The 20432-nt window shown below is 38.1% G+C and overlaps 1 protein-coding gene across 1 annotated transcript in view; it reads right to left on the bottom strand.

Moving 5' to 3' along the window:
• Window positions 1–1880: 1880 nt before the first annotated feature.
• Window positions 1881–20432, bottom strand: part of ST14 (ST14 transmembrane serine protease matriptase) — a 161062-nt gene continuing 142510 nt past the window's right edge. The window contains exons 13-19 of the mRNA XM_053691502.1: window positions 17119–17229; window positions 16198–16311; window positions 15650–15778; window positions 14985–15171; window positions 6547–6824; window positions 2845–2981; window positions 1881–2756 (exon numbers count right to left, since the gene is read on the bottom strand). Coding sequence (XP_053547477.1) covers window positions 2595–2756; window positions 2845–2981; window positions 6547–6824; window positions 14985–15171; window positions 15650–15778; window positions 16198–16311; window positions 17119–17229 — 1118 coding nt within the window. The 3' untranslated portion in view covers window positions 1881–2594. The remainder of the gene's footprint in view (window positions 2757–2844; window positions 2982–6546; window positions 6825–14984; window positions 15172–15649; window positions 15779–16197; window positions 16312–17118; window positions 17230–20432) is intronic.

The raw sequence follows: 20432 nt of genomic DNA, 5'->3' as shown, positions 1-20432 counted from the left end.
AATTGTGACGCAGTGTCTGACATGGCCCTAATATTATCAGCGCACTCTGTTCTCACCCCAGAGTGATCACGCTTACCTCTTAGTTCTGGTAATTTAGCCAAAACTTCAGTCATAACAGTAGCCATATCCTGTAATGTGATTTGTAATGGCCGCCCAGATGTACTCGGCGCTACAATATCACGCACCTCCCGAGCGGGAGATGCAGGTACTGACACGTGAGGCGAGTTAGTCGGCATAACTCTCCCCTCGTTGTTTGGTGAAATATGTTCAATTTGTACAGATTGACTTTTATTTAAAGTAGCATCAATACAGTTAGTACATAAATTTCTATTGGGCTCCACTTTGGCTTTAGCACATATAGCACAGATATCTTCTTCTGAATCAGACATGTTTAACACACTAGCAAATAAACTAGCAACTTGGAAATACTTTTCAAGTAATTTACTATAATATGAAAACGTACTGTGCCTATAAGAAGCACAGAAAAAGTTATGACAGTTGAAAATTAATAAACTGAAAAGTTATAGCATCAAATCTTTGTAAAAAACACAATTTTAGCAAAGGATTGCTCCCATTAGCAAAGGATAACTAACCCTGATAGCAGAAAAAAAAAAAAAAAATACAGAAATAAACGTTTTTTTATCACAGTCAACTACAATCTCACAGCTCTGCTGTGAGTGATTACCTCCCTCAAAACAAGTTTTGAAGACCCCTGAGGTCTGTAGAGATGAACCGGATCATGCAGGGAAGACAATAAACTTCTGACTGAATCTCCCCCTCACACATAACAGTGAGAGAGATCAGTAAACTGTCATAAATTAAATAAAACGACTGCCAAGTGGAAAAAAATAGTGCCCAAAACATTTTTTCACCCAGTACCTCAGAAAATTAAACGATTTTACATGCCAGCAAAAAACGTTTAACATTAATAAATTGAGTGTTATTAAAAAGCCTGTTGCTAGTCCCTGCAAATTAGGCTAAAGTTTTATGCATACAGTATAATTCCAGTGAAGTGCCATTCCCCAGAATACTGAAGTGTAAAATATACATACATGACAGCCTGATACCAGTTGCTGCTACTGCATTTAAGGCTGAGTTTACATTATATCGGTATGGCAGAATTTTCTCATCAATTCCATTGTCAGAAAATAATAAGCTGCTACATACCTCTTTGCAGATTAATCTGCCCGCTGTCCCCTGATCTGAAGTTTACCTCTCCTCAGATGGCCGAGAAACAGCAATATGATCTTAACTACTCCGGCTAAAATCATAGAAAAACTCAGGTAGATTCTTCTTCAAATTCTACCAGAGAAGGAATAACACACTCCGGTGCTATTATAAAATAACAAACTTTTGATTGAAGGTATGAAACTAAGTATAATCACCACAGTCCTCTCACACATCCTATCTATTCGTTGGGTGCAAGAGAATGACTGGGAATGGCAGTTAGGGGAGGAGCTATATAGCAGCTCTGCTGGGTGAATCCTCTTGCACTTCCTGTTGGGGAGGAGTTAATATCCCATAAGTAATGGATGATCCGTGGACTGGATACACTTAACAAGAGAAATATACTTGTATATCCAGCAGGTATATATTGGACAACTATTAATCTCGGTTCTGTACAAGCTTGGTAAAGTAGGTAAGACTTGTTTGCTTAATCGGATTTGAAATATAACCTATATATTTATATATTTATTTATTTTAAATACTCAGCTTAAAGTTTGTGAAAACAAAACAGGCACACAAAATGCTTAAAAGTAATTCTATCCAAATTGTAGAGCAAAGGTTTAGCTCGTAATATTTTCTTTTCTATTACAAAGTTATTCAAGATACAGTATTCAAAAAAGAAGAAGAAAAAACTAAAAAAGATGATTCCAGAGTTTAAGGTGTAAAGAAATAACAAAAATAAAATAGTTTAATTTTTCTTTTGACATTAATATTCAAGACATTTAAACATTAACATTTTAAACAAACACACACGAGTAAATAGTAAAAAGAATCTACAAAAATAACCAAAACCACTTTACGTTTGCAGTAACAAAGGCAAATGCTTTGCATATGAGCTCTTATGTTTGTCCAGCAAGGGCTCTTTAAACACCTGTACAATTATATAGTAGATTCCAACATCAAAGTCAGTTTCTTTCGTGCTGATATACAGTTGATCTGGAACTTTGTCCCTTCTTTGACCAGCAATCTCTCATTTAGGAGTGTAGTTGAATATACTAGTTCTGCCAAATGTAGACAGGAAAACTATTTTTCTGTTGAAAAACCAACCAATATATGTAGCACAACCAAGGTACAATATATCAGAATCAGTTGAATTTTATTGCGGCAAATCCTGGTAAGGACAGTCTGATTTCACATCACTTGATGGAAAGTTCCTCTTGGTCCATCAAGATGAGAAGACAAGGTAAGAAATGGCTCAAAGTCCTTTCCTTCTCTTCACGTACCTATTTGCTTTGTTTTATTGAACGTCTCAAAAACATGTAGTAATCACAGAATCAAGATAAAACCATTAAAAAGAATCCAATGAAGATGTTAAAGAGCAATATGCATGCAGGAAGCTCTGGATCGTTATGGATTTCAAAACTCCATTAAAGGCCGGCATTGGTCTTAATCCAGTCTCTCATCTTTGAGACTTTAGTGTAAACGCCAGGCTTGTTCCTGCGAGCACAGCCCTCTCCCCAGCTCACAATGCCTGCCAAGTACACTTTGCCATTGTTCTCCACACTGGATAAAGGTCCTCCAGAATCTCCCTGTAAGAAAACAAATGAGAAGTGTGATTAAAACATTTCTGTGAAAGGTTAAAGACAACTATAAAGCTAAAAAGGACAAAGGCCTTACCTGGCAGGCATCAATGCCCCCCGTAAGGAATCCGGCACATATCATGCGTACAGTCAACTGGTCATCTAAAAACTTGTTACATTCCGTCTGGTTGATAATACGTATTTCAGCTTTCTGCAGGATTCCAGCTCCAGAACCTACATGGGAAAACAACTTAATATTAGACCTCTGAACAGATCAGATACTTACAACGAACCACTTTTGGTCCTTGTATATTTCCTATTAGTGTAGTTATCCTTAGTAGTTACAAATGCTAAGCTATGCCGCAGATCTGTGACACATTTGACAGATTATACATTTTAAAGGGAAGTTAAACAGTCTGTTTCATTGTTGTAATAAAACAAAAAGCACTGAACAGTGGGTTATACTTAAAAGGGACTGTCTAGTCAAATTCATGATTGAAATACGGCATGCAATTTTATACAACTTTTAAATTTACTTTTATCATCAAATTTGCTTTGTTCTGTTGGTATTCTTTGTTGAAAGCTAAACTTAGGTAGGCTCATATGCTAATTTCTAAGTCCTTAAAGGCCAGTTCTTATCTCAGTGAATTTTGACAGTTTTTCACAGCACTAGTTCATGTGTGCCATAAAACGCATGTCTGTCAAAAGCACTGAGATAACTGGGCAGAGGCTTAAAAGTATATTAATATAACAGTGTTGGTTATGCAAAACTGGGGAATTGGTCATAAAGGGATTTTTTATCTTTTTAAACAATAAAAGTTCTGGAGCAGACTGTCCCTTTAATACAAATCATTGCAATATGTATTTTTCATCATTTTTAACCTTATTTATGCAGGATCAATTACTTCCTGTTACAGCCCCAACAAGTAGGCTGGGGCCTCTACTGGAAAGGATTGATAGCTTGATGTCATAAAACTTTTAGAGTAACATGAGCTAGTTCTGTATTACTATAATGCTAGAGAGACAGCAAGTCAGTTTTGCTCATGCTCAGTACAGGCAGAATGCAACTTAAAGGGATAGTATAGTCAAAATTATACTTTCATGATTCAGATAGAGCATGACATTTTAAGTAACTTTCTATTTTCTTTGTTCTCTTTACATCTTTATTTTAAAAATAGCTGGAATGTAAGCTTAGATGCCAGACCATTTTTGGTTCAGCATCCTGGTAGCACTTTCTGATTGGTGTCTAAATGTAGCCATCCAATTAACAAGCGCTACCCAGGTGCTGAGCCAAAAACGGGCCAGCTCTTAAGCTTACTTTACACCTTTTTAAATTAAAAATACCAAGAGAATGAAAAAAAATGAATGGGAGTAAATGAGAAAGTTACTTAAATTTGCATGCTCTATCTGAATCATGACAGTTTATTTTTGACTAGACTATCCATTTAGGTTCCAAATATGTCTCCTTTCTTATCTCCCTGAGGGCTGTGGATACAATGATACTTTCTAACTGCTCATTTTGCAAGGACACTAGTAAGTTATCTGCTGTTTTTTTAATCAGTTTCTTTTTATGTTCACTTTGATTTAACATATTTGTTTTTACTATAGGATCACGGTTTAATATCCCTTTAAGTTAATAAAAGTATTCATAGCTCAGCTCTTTATTAGCTTTATATAGGAAAGTAGACCTCTAAGAGTTAGGTTAAAATTGTATTATGTAGTACAATTAAGAATAGGATCAGTTTTACTTATTAACATTATTTCTAAAATTAATGGGGGGGGAAACCATTATTTCGAGTTGCATAAGATTAAAATGACATTACTATAAGTATCCTGCACAAATAGGCATGCCACAGCTGCACGTTACAGTAAGTTATGAATATTATGGTTGCAATATCGCCAACATGGAAAGGTAACGTGCCTGATCGATCCTTAGAACAGAACTTGCACTCAAAGGCACTTGTGCAATTTGTGTATTTACTTAACTCCCATCCTGTGAAAACTAGCAGAATCCCATATGTCAGGGAGAGACTGTAATGGTTCCCTGGTAATCAAAAGTGATATTCCCAACATCCTGTAATATAGCAACATCTTCATGTAGTCTGTACAGTACTATTGGGATTGTAGTGCCTACTATGGTCACACAACTAAAGGCATCTCAGGTATTGACTCATTATGTGTTCCTTTTGCTGCCCAGCTAAAATTCTTAACTACACAAGTAGGCGCAGCGCATGTGCTGCTACTCGCTAAAGCACATCAATGTTAACTTTACGCTGTATGGGACTCTATGCTAATTTGTAGTATGACCAATCACCACCTACACCAGAGGTAGCAAACCTTTTTGACATTGTGTGCAGAAATTGCAGTAAATCTTATATACGTTATTATGGACTGGTAGGAATAATATATATCCGCAATTTAATGGATTGGTAGGAATAATATATATCTGCAATTTAAAGCCCATATAGATTATAGATTAATAAGAATAATAATTTATATAATAATAATTTGAGATTTATATAGCGCTTTTCTCCCTGTGAGACTCAAAGCACTTTACAAATATACCAACATAAGACATAAAAGTTAGGAGTTTCTGAAGGTCAGATAAGCGGACTGAATGCCTGATGGAAGAGGTGGGTCTTTAGCTTTTTTAAAAAAATCTGTAAGGACGGTGCCTCTCTGATTGCGCATGGTAAAGAGTTCCAGAAAGTAGATAAGATATTATGCACTGCAACAGCAGCCAAAAACCCAATTATGCACTGCAACAGCAGCCAAAAACCCAAGCAATGTGGTGCCACAGGTTTGCCGCCCTGCCATACCCAAGCAGTATCACAAATAACTATAGTAAGGGGGTAGATATCCCTGCTTGACAACAGATGGGTAATCTATGGCTCAGTCAGTAGTTGTGTATGTACTCAGATGAGGCTATCTGTAACGCTTGGCCTCTGAGGATAGCCGAGAATAACTGCCTTAAATAAAGTTATACTGTTCTCTGCTGACAGACTACTAATTAAAAGCATTTATTTTCTTGCAGAGTAGTAAATAGCTTTTATGTTTTATCGCCTTACTTTAGGTCTGAGAAATGTCTGCAGAATAATGTATTTTTTGCACTTAATAAAATTATGTCTGGCTTACCCTACTAACATGAATTGCTTTTTGTGAAAGTTATGGATAGTAGGGGCATTACATTCTCTAGTTCAATAATATTTGAATATTTGTATAGTAACCTTAAAGGGACAGTCTACTCCAGAATTGCTATTGCTTAAAAATATAGATAATCCCTTTATTACCCATTCCCCAGTTTTGCACAACCAACACTGTTATATTAATATACTTTTTACCTCTATGATTACCTTGTATCTAAGCCTCTGTAGACTGCCCCCTTATTTCAGTTCTTTTGACAGACTTGTATTTTAGCCAATCAGTGCCCTCCTATAAGTAACTCCACAGGTGTGAGCACACTTATCTATATGGCAAAGATGAACTAACCTTCTAGCTGTGAGGGCTTAGAAATTCACATACAAGCCTACTTAGGTTTAGCTTTCAACTAAGAATACAAAGAGAACAAAGCAAATTGCATGCCCTATCTGAATCATGAAAGTTTAATTTTGACTAGACTGTCCCTTTAAGTACTCTCACAAAGAATGATCAATGCTGATAATTTCCACCAGTCACAGTATTGCAAGAACAGCAGCTGGCTGGTAGATTTAATTTTTTAACCCCTTGGCTGCCAAAAAAGGCTGTAACAATGTATATCAAACAATGAATAAATGTAACAAAAAAAAACAAGAACTCTCACCTCCTTCACTCAGCGCTCCCCATCCTGTCACCCAGATGGATTTGCCGGCAGGAAAGTCATAAGAGCTGTCAGGTATACAGATAGGCTGAATGAAGTCAGTGTATGTTACAGGGCGCTCAAGCTCCAACACGGCAATGTCATTATCGTAGGTGAAGTCACTGAAGTCTTTGTGAGCTACAATGCGTTTAATCTTGCGCACCTCCACATCCTTGTTGGAAGTGCGCTTTGCTTGATCGTGCAAGCCAAGATATGCTGTCCACACTGCTGGGTCGGAATATCTGGAAGAAAAAGGGAAAATTAAAATTATAATACTACAGACTATGTGAACTCCCACCGAAACTCTTCCTTTAATAACTCAAAATCAGCATTAAAGGGACATGCAACCCATAAATAATAGAGCATTACATTTTAAGCAGATTTAACAGAGGGGAGTTAAAACTTTCTAGCTAAACTTGGTCTCATTTCCTATATGGAAACCATGGTTCCCAAATTACCCAGTAACAGTCCATCTTATCTATTGCATTGTAAAAGCCTTTTTCCATGCTAGCAAGATAATCAATCATTTGTATAATCTGTGGCATGGTAGCGCTTCTGCTTTTTCCCCATCACGAGCTATACAGACTTTTACAGCTGCTAGGATAATAGATGTTAGGGTCTGTTGGGGTTTTGGGATATTTTTGATAACAAAGTGTAATAGTGCAAGAGCCGGCTGTGGGGTTTTGTTAGTCCTATGTCAGTGCATAAGAGAAAGACCTGTGTCCATAAATGGGAAATTTTAGGGCATGCCCACCAGATATGAGTATCTGATCCAACTTCTCTGCACTGTCATCAACAGTCAGGTACCATTTTAGGAGAACCTTGAAATAGGTTTTAAGATATGAGATACAATGTACAGACCTTTTAGTTAGTGCGATTGCATGTTCTATGTCATCGGTTATAAACTGCTTGTTTAATTCTCTTTCCCAACAAGGAATAGTATCACTGTAATCTCTAAGTAGGAGGGAATGATGGATTGTCACTAGTTTAACCAGTTTACTCCATGCTCTCCATCTCTTTTCCCAATTAGTAGGCTCCTAAAGGTGTGTCCTTGGGAAACCCCAAGCCTGACAGAGACTCATCACTCTGTGACTCTCAAAAGGGAGCCCCCTGGGTGCCTATTCTATCTGCTCTGCAATCTGTCTAGGGCTAAGAAGTTTATTCTGTCTGTAGAAGTCGCTAATTTCCCTGTAGTTTGAGAGAACAGTCAGAGTCATGTATATTTGAGAGGCCAGTAAATAGCCCTTCAAGACTGTGTATGGGTGAAGGGTGCAGTGCTATCTCCGTATGGTGTCTAAGTGTATGCCAGGTGTGTTTAAGGATCCATATGAGATCTCCTAGTTTTACACCTCTGGAAAGCAGGCCCGTTTCAACATGGAACCATCCTGGGGTTTCTGATTTATTGCTCCATCCTGCTATGTGGGTTAGTCTGGTGGCATCATGATACAAGTGTATATTGTAGAAGGCTATGCCTCCCTTGGAATTTGGGAGTATCAAGATGCAGTTACAAAATGGGATTTTATATCAGCACCGTGGATAGTGCTTGCTTATTGGTGTCTGCATTTAGTCACCAATCAGCGAGCGCTAACCAAATGCTGAACCAAAAATGGGCCATCTCTTAAACTTACATTTCTGCTTTTTCAAATAAAGAAAGCAAGAGTATGAAAAAAAAATCATAATAGGAGTAAATTAGAAAGTTGCTTAAACCTACATGCTCTATCTGAACCGTGAAATAAAAAAATTGGGTTTAGTGTCCCTTTAAATTAACCTCCTCCTCCATGCTAAACCGCTCAAAGCAAATTGGGTCTGTCACTATATTCCCATACACACTGACTTGTGTATTTTAAGTGATTTCATTAATTTCACAAGAAGTTTTTTTGTTGAAAAAAATAAATGTTACTTATTGAGACATATAACCACAGAAGAAAACGCCTTCTTTTTTGTTAAGAAAAAAAAAATAAAAATAATATCTCTGTACAAGTAACCATAAGTTGTTTTTTTTTTCTAAAGGTGCATAACAAAATGAATGTCTGAAATTCCTCACTATATCTATTACTTGCAACAGATCTATCCATAATTGCTATAAATACAGGGTTAAAAAGGGACACCAACATCAAATTAAACTTTTACGATTCAGAAAGAGCATGCAGCTTTAACAAACTTTCCAATTTATAGTCTTTTTATACGTACACTTTCTGAGGCACCAACGTCTACTGAGCATGTGCAAGAGTTGAGTGTATATGTATACTAGTTTATACATGCTTATTGACTTCAAAGATGGGAGGCGCACCCACAGTAAAACTGGGGGAGAAGCAAGCAACAGTTAAAGGGACATAATACTCATATGCTAAATTACTTGAAAGTGATGCAGATAACTGTAAAAAGCTGAGATCAAAATATTACTTGAAAATCTAAGTAAAAATGGAAGATATTTTACTTTACAATTTCTTCAGCTCAGCAGAGTAAATGCTGTGTGAACTTTTATACTTCAGCTGCTGTCCAGCTGCAAGTTGGCAAAAAACAAAAAAAAACTAAATTTATGCTTACCTGATAAATGTATTTATTTCCAGGCATGGAGAATCCATGATTCATTTCAATTACTAGTGGGATTTTCACTCCTGGCCAGCAGAAGGTGGCAAAGAGCATTCCAGCACAGCTGTTAAGTGTCACTTTCCTTACCATTAACACCCAGTCATTCGGCCGAAGGGAACAGAAAAAGAAGATAACACAAAGGTATAGAGGTGCCTGCGGTTTGTAAAAAAAAAACCTGTCGTCTGAATGTAAACAAGGGGCGGTTCGTGGTCTCTCCATGCCTGGAAAGAAAGAAATTTATAAGTAAAGCATAAATTTTGTTTTGTTTCCTATGGCATGGAGAGTCCACGATTCATTCCAAGCTAGAGTACACAGAATGGAAGGGAGGGAGAACAAAACAGGTGGACCTAAACCAAAGGCACCACCTCTTGAAGAACTTTCCCCCCAAAAGAGGCCTCAGTTGAGACAAAAACATTGAATGTGTAGAAATTGAAAAAAGAATGCAGTGAGAACGAAATTACCGCATTGAAGATTTGTTCCACAGAAGCCTCATGTATAAAGGCTCAGGAAGAAGAAACATTCCTAAAGTGTCCCCCTGGCCCTTATGTCTACCAGAAAACTACAAAAAAGGGCAGTAGATTGACTAAAATCTCTATTGCCTGCCGATATAACTTAGAGCACACACAACATCCAGGTTATGCAAGAGCCTAAAGAACAGGACAGAAAGAAAGAAACATTTCCTGATTAGTATTGCGGTCTGAAACCACCTTAGGGAGAAATCCCAATCAAGTACTTAGGACCGCCTTGTCCGCATGAAAGATAAAAAAGGTGGATTGCAAAGGAGATCCGAAAGCTCAGAGATCTTACGAACAAAAGAAAGATAAAACAAAAACTTTCCTAGACAATAAATGAAAAATCAACAGAGTGCATAGGCTCAAACAGAGCCTGCAGCAGAACTCTAAGAACGAGATTAAGGCTCCATAGAGGAGCAAAAAACTTAAACCACAGGCCTGATTCTGACTAAGGCCTGAACAAAAGGTTGAACATCTGACAAGATAGCCATATCTTATGCAACAGAAACGAAGTGGCAGAGATTTTACCCTGCAAACTGACGGATAAGCCCATCTCCAGGTCCTCCTGAAGAAATGACAGAAAGTGAGGAACCCTCATTCGGTTCTAAGAGAAACCCCTAGATTCACTCCAGAGAAAGTATGAATGTCATACTTTATAAAAAATCTTGAAAGTTACCGGATAACAAGCCTGAATCATAGAATGACTCAGAAAAACCTTGCCTAGACAAAACTATGCGGTCAACTAGTCAGCTTCAGAGAAACTAGTCCTGGATGTAAGAAAAGGCCTAGAAGTATAAGGTCTTTCCTCAGAGACAATTTCCATGAAAAAACGACATCTATACAAGAACCACAAACCAAGTTCTCAAAGCTAAGTAGGAGCGAGAGATCAGATTATGAGACTGATGCGCTACCTACTGCGCGAACAAGGCCCCAAAGCCTGCTCCTGATAAAAACACCTAAGGAAGGAGGACAAACTGAGGAAACAGGAAGAGTAGACCTAATGTTTATATGAAACCGTTTACTTCCGTACACATTTCATCTATGGACGGACAGAGATGGAAAAGAAAGACAGGCAGCAAGTCTGGATTTTCTGACCGCCGTCAAGTAAACCTTATAGAGATCGAGTCCATGGTTGTCCCCAAAAAAAAACATCCCCTGGAATTTGCCACCAAGGAACTCCTATCAAGATTCACCCTCCACTCTTAAAAGTGGAGAATTTATATTGGATCTTGCTAAATGAAAAGGTGATACCTGAAGCAAATATAAGTCCAGGTACACAGCCAACACAATTCCTTGAGATCTGGTCACTGCCAGAAGAACCCCTAGAACCTTCGTAAAGATACGAGGGGTAATCTAGTCCTAAAGGAAGGGCCACAAAATGAAACAATTTGTCTAAAAAGGCAAACCGCAGGAAATGGAAATGGTCCCTGTGGATAGGAACATGAAGATTAGTGTCCTTCAAGTCAATGACAGTCGAGAACTGACCCTCCATAACTAAAGGGAGAAAGAACGGAAGTCTCCTTATAGAAGGATGAAAACCTTGAGAAATATGTGAGACACCTAAGGTCTAAAAAGGGACAAAATATTCCCTCTTTCTTGAAAACCACAAAGATTAAAATAGATCCTTGACCTTGTTCCGCCAGAGGAACTGGGACAATCACTCCTAGGGAAGCAAAGCTTCCACTGCTCAAGGTTCCGGTAACATCGTGACTTATCCTCTTTTTCCAGGTGGTTACAATTCCATGACCTCCTACATGAAAAGCAGGGAGGCTAACCATCAAGTTACAATGGAACTATCCAAGACAGGATAGAGCTCCATGAGGATTAGGCTTAATCCGGCTATAGAAATCAGGAGCCTCTAAAGTCTAGTCTTCTTATCCTGTAGCAGGAAAGTCTTCTATCCAGCAGAGATCGTGGAAACAAAAACATCCAGACCGGGTCCAAATAAAGTTTGGACAAAGAGTCGAGACAAAAAGAGATTGCCCCAGCAACGGGGCATAAGAATAAGAATCTCTAGAACAAGAGATTGGAGAAAATAATTCAAAATCAGATCACCCAAGAAATATATAAGATATATATTTAACAGGGGCACAAAATGTCAGAGACATTAGTCAAAAAGATATATAAGATATAAAATTGAGTCATAAACTCATAATAAGGGACATGTAGCGCTAGAAGCTGGGATCAAACCAAACCAACAGGACCTGGTATTCCCAGACGGCCTCCCGACCAAGAATAGCCCTTGAGATGTAAAGCCACAAGCTAACGCTAGGTTACATTAGGCAGTTTGACAATAGGGTCACATGCGACTCCCTAACCTATGTAACGAGCACCTTGCATGTGAGACATTATAGAAAACGTATTAGTGTCAGTAGAACACTAAGAAACTCAATACTCCATCTTGAGAGGGATAAATATATAGAACTTCTATAGATAACATAGAAGAATACATGTCATAGAAATTAAATAAATCACCTCAAAGAGATATATATATATATAGATGCCCTATAGGGAAAAAAACATGGGAATAACTGACAAAGACATTATTAAAAAAACCTCCTTTCAATATGAGAGAGAGACTACAAAATAAAGCCCCTATAGATAACATAGTGAATACACGTCCTAGACATGGGAAAGAATTCCCCTCAATATGAGAGAACAACTAGCTCCTATAGAATAACATAGGAGAATTAATGTAACAGACAATATTAAAAACATATTAGTGCTAAAAGAACACAAAAGTAGTTACGTATATAATACTCATGGTATTCGTTACAAATATTTTGATACACTAGGCAATATGTGCTTAATGGAAACAATTCACAAAGATTTATATATATATATATATATATATATATATATATATATATATATATATATATATATATATATATATATATATATATATATGTCGCATCTGAGAAAAAGAAAACCCTGAACAGAAAATCTCTCATAATCAAACAACTAAAAATGAAGATAATCCCAGGGTACAAAGAAGCATAAATAAAATGATGTCTTCCACAAGCTGCAACAGAAGTCATGCAACCTAGAAAATGGGAATAGACAGATAATTGTTTCACTAAAAAAGAAAGAAATTCGAAATCTTTACAGCACAAAACCCTCTAAATAAAAATAATGCTCATGTTATAGGGAAATAAAATGTTTTTGATAACAGTCAATAAGTATATGACAACATACACGCATAATATGGCTGTTAACACAGATATGAACAATAAATCTGTGAAAAGAAAACTAGCAGAAGGAACAATGATTTACCCATGGTGTAATATTAAAAAATAGCCGCTAGATGGCAGTAGACATCTGTGAAAGGCAGAAAAAAAACAGATAGACCAAGTCTTTAACTAGAATAAAAGACAACGACCGTCACCGTACTGAAACACCAGATAAAAACATTGTCCCACACATGCTTGTAGTTAACACACTATTGTTAAAAAAAATAAAGCAGATCGCTAGAACACGTTAAAACAATAAAAACATTGTCCCACACAAGATCTCAGACTGCGGTAAACTCGCTTCTACTTTCAGACCAAGGAAGCTGATTATAATTATCGTATGTAAAAACGAGACACGAAGCATAAACAACATATGCTAAGAGAGTCTCACAGCTGGATAAGGCTAAGCGCGCCAAAGAACACGCCAATGGCAGGAAACTAACTAAAATGGCGCCGCCTCCACTGTCTGCTTAAAAGAGCGCATAATAATCTTGCTAAGAAAAGGCAAATATAATTTAACAGTACTACCCCTTAATAGTATCGAAGGTTAAAGCAGGGTTACAATACGAATAAACCCTATATTCCCGACATAATTAGGAATAATTTAGCCAGACCTTCAATCCTAGAGACTGGCACCTTAGATATGGAGCCGTGGATACCTGCAACTTTTTTAAATAGCGGTGGAAATGTAGTCTGACTTGGGATATGGTGCGCACACAAATCCCCTAGTAGCTGCTCCACCTCAGCCTTAGGACTCATACTGCCAGCTGTGAATCACTTCCCAGGCCGGTGTAACCACAAGTGAAGAGGACCGGAAATTAAAATCTGTGATCCTCCCCTCTCACTGTAGTCCCAACCAGCCTCTTGCTGGTTAAGTCAGAGTTTACAAAAACAGTCAAGAAAAAACTCCATATAAGAATTTAACAAACACAACCAGCAGGGACCTCCTACCTTAAATTGAGGTGTCGCCACTGTTAAAGAATCCTTACCAGCATTTATCAAATGCCTCTGGGTTCTAATAATGTCTGCCCCCACTGAAGAAATAAAAACAAGTGGCAAAAGTCCCCCACCTTTAAGGAACTCCCCTGAGACATCGACCACAAGTCATAGAGGGGAAAAGGGAAATCAAGGGACTTACCAGTCTTGCAGCTCTCAGTAGCTCCCGGTCTGGCAGAACAAACCTCATCCTGACAGGGACCTAGGAACTCCAGCGGCAGGGCAGATACAATCTCGCAGGTCTGTCAGCCTCACCCGACCGCTAATAGGAACCTGAAGATAAAAGAAAAAAAACAGAGTAACCAACCCTGGTTTTCTATCAAAGGGGTAGCATTAATGTTAGAATTTAAGCAGGGACCACCTCGCCGCCTTCTAACTGATAAAAGCCACCATGACTCTTACTAAATAGATTGACATGGACACAGCATAGCCCCAATCCTTGCTTGCAGGGAAAAGTACCCATTTAAAGGATTAAAATCTTCAGACACCTTCTTCGCCATCCTCCCATGATTAAGACAAAAAGAATGACTAGGGGTTATGGGTAAGGGAAGTAATACTTAACAGCTCTGCTGGGGTGCTCTTTGCCACCTCCTGCTGGCCAGGAGTGAATATCCCACTAGTAATTGGAATGAATTGTGGACTCTCCATGCCATAGGAAAGAAACAATATCTAATCAGCATCAGCAGTGCTGAGGTCATGCTTTGCTTTACTGTGATCTCATGAGATTTTACTGAAATGCTGCAAGATTTCATAGTAAACTTCCTTAAACTGAATAGGAAAATAACATGACTGTGCCTGTGCATGCAAGATGCACACTCCCTTGCAAGCCAAGTCTCTTTACAGTGAGGTGTGAATACTGAGAAGATTGTGAGGTAACATATATTTCTTTTTTACATAGAGATGCTCAGGTGATATTTTCTAGTCAGCTTTTTACAGCTATGCTGCATCACTTTCATGTGCTTCAACGTTTGGGTATTATGGCCCTTTATAGTGTAAAACAAACTATTTTACAGTTCCTTGACTTACTAATGCTTGATAAAGAGGACTTTGCCAGTATATATAAATTTACCTAATCCCTTGCATGTCCTGGAAGCAGTGAGCTGCCGACAACAATATAGAAGGCGAAACCAGTGACGCTCCACACGTGTGCCCATCTTTCGCTGTATGAAGGCTGACCTGCCACGGCCACTCCCCAATGTCTGCATTTACACCTCCTACAATTCGAGACTTCCGACTGTACGGCCGTTTTCCACAGTCTTAAAAAAAAATCATAGATAAGTATGTTTTGTAAACATGTAGTGATCCATCTAGACTAACTAAAGGGACCTATAAGTTAATAGTATAATGAGTCAGCAGACTATTTTAACGCAATTTGCAATATAAAGTAAAAAAAAAAATATTTAGCCTCAAACTGAGCAAGGAACCTTTTTCATGTGCACGGTGCCAATCTCAGATACTAAACAGGCTCTGATTGGTGTGTGTGTGCACCGTGCACTTGCTTGCCTTTCATGCAAACTCATGCTCAAGAGCATACTTACCAATCAGCAGCTAACTACAGTCTGAAATCAGCACCTAGGGCAAGTAAGAGGAACCAACTTCGATATTATAAAAAAAAAGCTTTAAATTGCAAACTGTGTTAAAGTGACACAAAAGTACTTTGTGTTAAATCTAAAAAAGGGAATTTTAAGAAGTATTATAGTACATAGAATATAGGAATATGGTGTCTTCACTTACTGCAGGTAGCGTCAGCCTCGTCAGAGCCATCAGTACAGTCATTCTCACTGTCACATTCTGGGTTCTTCTTGGTTATGCACAGGTTATTCTTACATCTGTAGGTGTTTTCAGTGCAGGGTGTGGCCACAGCTGGAAACACAAATTAAAGAAGATAAACTTGGGTTCCAACAAACCATATACCTTCCAGAACCTATTGATATGCAAATGATGCTGCAATGGATGGTGGGTACTTTAGGCAGTGGTTTACATACTATGAAGCATTTTCCAATATGTTTCATTATTTTTACATTTTAGTTTGTTGACTCCATATTGCTTCAATACATTTCTAACACCCTTAGACATACAAACTATTTGCCTCCTGGAAGAAGTTATGGTGCAAGTAATGTTGCTATGGGCAGAAGGTGCTTTAGGAATCTGTTCACATACCATGAAGGTGTATACTGGGTTTTGCCTTCCAGTACTATTGAATTTTACTTTGTTAACCCCATGTTGCTTCAATAATATTTAACCCATACTGTAGCTGATTTCCGTTAATACAAACTGCTCACCTTTACCACATTCTGACTCATCAGAACCATCTCCACAGTTATCGGTTCCATCACATTTCTGAGCCTCAGGGATACATTTTCCATTACCACATTTAATATTTTTCTCTGGACATTCTGAAATGATATAAAAAAATCAACCAAACTTTAGAACCTCTCTCATGAAATGACTGGCATGCCCTTAAATCAAACCTCCCTCATTTTTCAGACTGATGTCATGCAGAATTTAAGATCTAATGTTTTGCAGACAACAGTGGCATTTTAAGCCTTCTAGAGATAAGCTCACAGCTGGTTGTTAGTGTCCATCTAAACTCAACCTATAACCTTTTCAATGGACACAGAGAGAAAAATACATATGTAAAATGGGACAGCACAACAAGAATTTATATTGGAAGACTGAGTGAAGGACAGCAGAGAGGCGTCTGGATGTATCTATGGACATCTGTTGTGAAAAAGAGTTTGTGGGTTGGAGGAAAGTGTTTGGCGTTTGTGCTCTAGAGCAGTGATTTTTAACCTTTTTTTTGCCGTGGCACACTTTTTTACATTAAAAAATCCTGTGGCACACCACCATCCCAAAATTTTAAAAAAATCACACATTGTAGCCTAATACAGCATATATATATACACATACACACAAACACACACATACTGTATGTATTGTGCTGTTATGCCATGCCTCCTACAAACTACTCCTGCACTAGGAGTAAAAAACAAGCAAAGTTTAAAAAATATGTCACACTGTTGTTAGTCTGCCGTGGCACACCTGAGGATCTCTCACGGCACACTAGTGTGCCACGGCACACTGGTTGAAAAACACTGCTCTAGAGAGCAGGACCGAGAACTCTGAGGACAACCTGTTGCCACTGTACCAGAAGTGCAACAGACTGTAAATAAAAGGAAAGTCAGGATGACTTCTGAACTTACTACATTCCAGTTCATCACTGTTGTCTCCGCAGTCGTTCACTCCGTCGCACTTGAAGAAGTTAGGTTTACAGTACTGGCTCTTCGTACAGCGGAACATATATTCTGAACATACTACAAAAAGGACAACAAAAATTATTTCAGAGTTACAGAAAATCTATTTCTCTAAATAAATTCCATGTATTTCTACATTTTTGTGGGAACCAATGAACCTGAGACCCAATACCTGCAAAGTTCTTAGAAGATTAAAGTGATGGTAAATTCCAGACTTTAAAGTGATGGTAAACTTTAAATTATTAAATATCATAAACGTAATTTTTCCCATTAGAAAAGTAGATGTGTACCTTTGTTTTTAATCCATCTGTGAAAGAGTTAAATTAGGTCATATAATAATGCCACTATTACAAAGTTATGCCGGCCCACTTGGATGAACTCTTTTTTTATGACAAGTCCAGTGAACATCCAATAAGCGTGTGTGTCTTTTCACAATCTTAAAGTCCAGGCCCTTTAAAGCCCTTAGAAAGCCTATGAGAGTGGGTGGGACTGCTCTATACATCACAGAACAGCCAAAAGAGGAAATGAAGGGGGCAGAGGAACAGACAGTACCAATTAGGATTATAAACCTTTTATTATAAAAACATAATTTATGTGAGAACTTACCTGATAAATTAATTTCTTTCATATTGGCAAGAGTCCATGAGCTAGTGACGTATGGGATATACAATCCTACCAGGAGGTGCAAAGTTTCCCAAACCTCAAAATGCCTACAAATACACCCCTCACCACACCCATAATTCAGTTTAACAAATAGCCAAGCAGTGGGGGGATAAAGAAAGGAGTAAAAAGCATCAACAAAAGAAATTTGGAAATAATTGTGCTTTATACAAAAAAATCATAACCACCATAAAAAAGGGTGGGCCTCATGGACTCTTGCCAATATGAAAGAAATGAATTTATCAGGTAAGTTCTCACATAAATTATGTTTTCTTTCATGTAATTGGCAAGAGTCCATGAGCTAGTGACTTATGGGATAGCAATACCCAAGATGTGGAACTCCACGCAAGAGTCACCAGAGAGGGAGGGATAAAAATAAAAACAGCCATTTTCCGCTGAAAAAAATTAATCCACAACCCAAAAAAATAAGTTTATTTTCATAAATGAAAGAAAGAAAATTAAATCAAAAGCAGAAGAATCAAACTGAAACAGCTGACTGAAGAACTTTTCTACCAAAAGCTGCTTCTGAAGAAGAAAATACATCAAAACTGTAGAATTTAGTAAATGTATGCAAATTGGACCAAGTTGCCGCTTTGCAAATCTGATCAACTGAAGCTTCATTCTTAAAGGCCCACGAAGTGGAGACTGATCTAGTAGAATGAGCTGTAATTCTTTGAGGCGGGGCCTGATGAATCAAAAGTTTCAACCAAGAAGCCAAGGAAATAGCAGAAACCTTCTGACCTTTCCTAGGACCAGAAAATAAAACAAATAGACTGGAAGTCTTCCTGAAATCTTTAGTAGCTTCCACATAATATTTCAAAGCTCTTACCACATCCAAAGAATGTAAGGATCTTTCCGAAGAATTCTTAGGATTAGGACACAAGGAAGGGACAACAATTTCTCTACTAATGTTGTTAGAATTCACAACCTTAGGTTGAGATTAGACCGCAGAGATTAGACAGTAGCTGGATTCCGCCCAAGCAAGTATCCGAGACACTTCTTTCATAGCTTGGGGAGTTTGAGTCCCACCCCTGATGATTGACATATGCCACTGTTGTGATATTGTCTGTCTGAAAACAAATGAACGGTTCTCTCTTTAACAGAGGCCAAAACTGAAGAGCTCTGAGAATTGCACGGAGTTCTAAAATATTTCCAAACCCCATGTTTTGTCAGAGATCCCCAAACAGCTCCCCAACCTGAAAGACTTGCATCTGTTGTGATCACAGTCCAGGTTGGCCGAACAAAAGAAGCCCCTTGAACTAAACGATGGTGATCTATCCACCACGTCAGAGAGTGTTGTACATTGGGATTTAAGGATATTAATTGTGATATCTTTGTATAATCCCTGCACCATTGGTTCAGCATACAAAGCTGTAGAAGTTTCATGTGAAAATGAGCAAAGGGGATTGCGTCCGATGCTGCAGTCATGAGACCTAAAACTTCCATGCACATAGCCACTGAAGGGAATGACTGAGACTGAAGGTGCCGGCAGGCTGCAACCAATTTTAAACGTCTCTTGTCTGTTAGAGACAGAGTCATGGACACTGAATCTATCTGGAAGCCTAAAAAGGTGACCCTTGTCTGAGAAACTTTTTGGTAAATTGATCCTCCAACCATGTTTCCGAAGAAACAACACTAGTTGATTTGTGTGAGATTCTGCAGAACGTAAAGACTGAGCTAGTACCAAGATATCGTCCAAATAAGGAAACACCGCAATGCCCTGTTCTCTGATTACAGAGAGTAGGGCACTTAGAACCTTTGAAAAGATTCTTGGAGCTGTTGCTAGGCCAAATGGAAGAGCAACAAATTGGTAATGCTTGTCTAGAAAAGAGAATCTCAGAAAATGATAATGTTCTGGATGAATCAGAATATGAAGGTATGCATCCTGCAAGTCTATTGTGGACATATAATGTCCTTGCTGAACAAATGGCAGAATACTCCTTATAGTCACCATCTTGAAAGTTGGTACTCTTACATAACAATTCAAAATTTTGAATAAATTTTCCTTTTTTGGGACAATGAATAGATTTGAATAAAACCCCAAAACTTGTTCTTGAAGAGGAACTGGCATGATTACCCCTGAAGACTCCACGTCTGAAACACTTCAGGAAAGCCTGAGCTTTTACTGGATTTGCTGGGATATGTGAGAGAAAAAATCTTCTCACAGGAGGTCTTACTCTGAATCCTATTTGATACCCTTGAGAGACAATGCTCTGAATCCATTGATTTTGGACAGAATTTATCCAAATATCCTTGAAAAACCTTAATCTGCCCCCTACCAGCTGAGCTGGAATGAGGGCCGCACCTTCGTGCGGACTTAGGGGCTGACTTTGGTTTCCTAAATGGCTTGGATTTATTCCAATTTGAGGAAGGCTTCAAATTGGAAACAGATTCCTTGGGGGAGGATTAAGTTTTTGTTCCTTATTTTGACGAAAGGAACGAAAACAGTTAGAAGCCTTAGATTTACCCTTAGGTTTTTTATCCTGAGGCAGAAAAACTCCCTTTCCCCCAGTGACAGTTGAAATAATAGAATCCAACTGAGAACCAAATAAATTATTACCTTGGAAAGAAAGAGATAGTAATCTAGATTTAGATGTCATATC

The sequence above is a fragment of the Bombina bombina genome, chromosome 8 (genome assembly GCF_027579735.1).
Source record: "Bombina bombina isolate aBomBom1 chromosome 8, aBomBom1.pri, whole genome shotgun sequence".
Taxonomy (NCBI): domain Eukaryota; kingdom Metazoa; phylum Chordata; class Amphibia; order Anura; family Bombinatoridae; genus Bombina; species Bombina bombina.
This window is presented reverse-complemented; position numbering and strand designations above follow the sequence as displayed.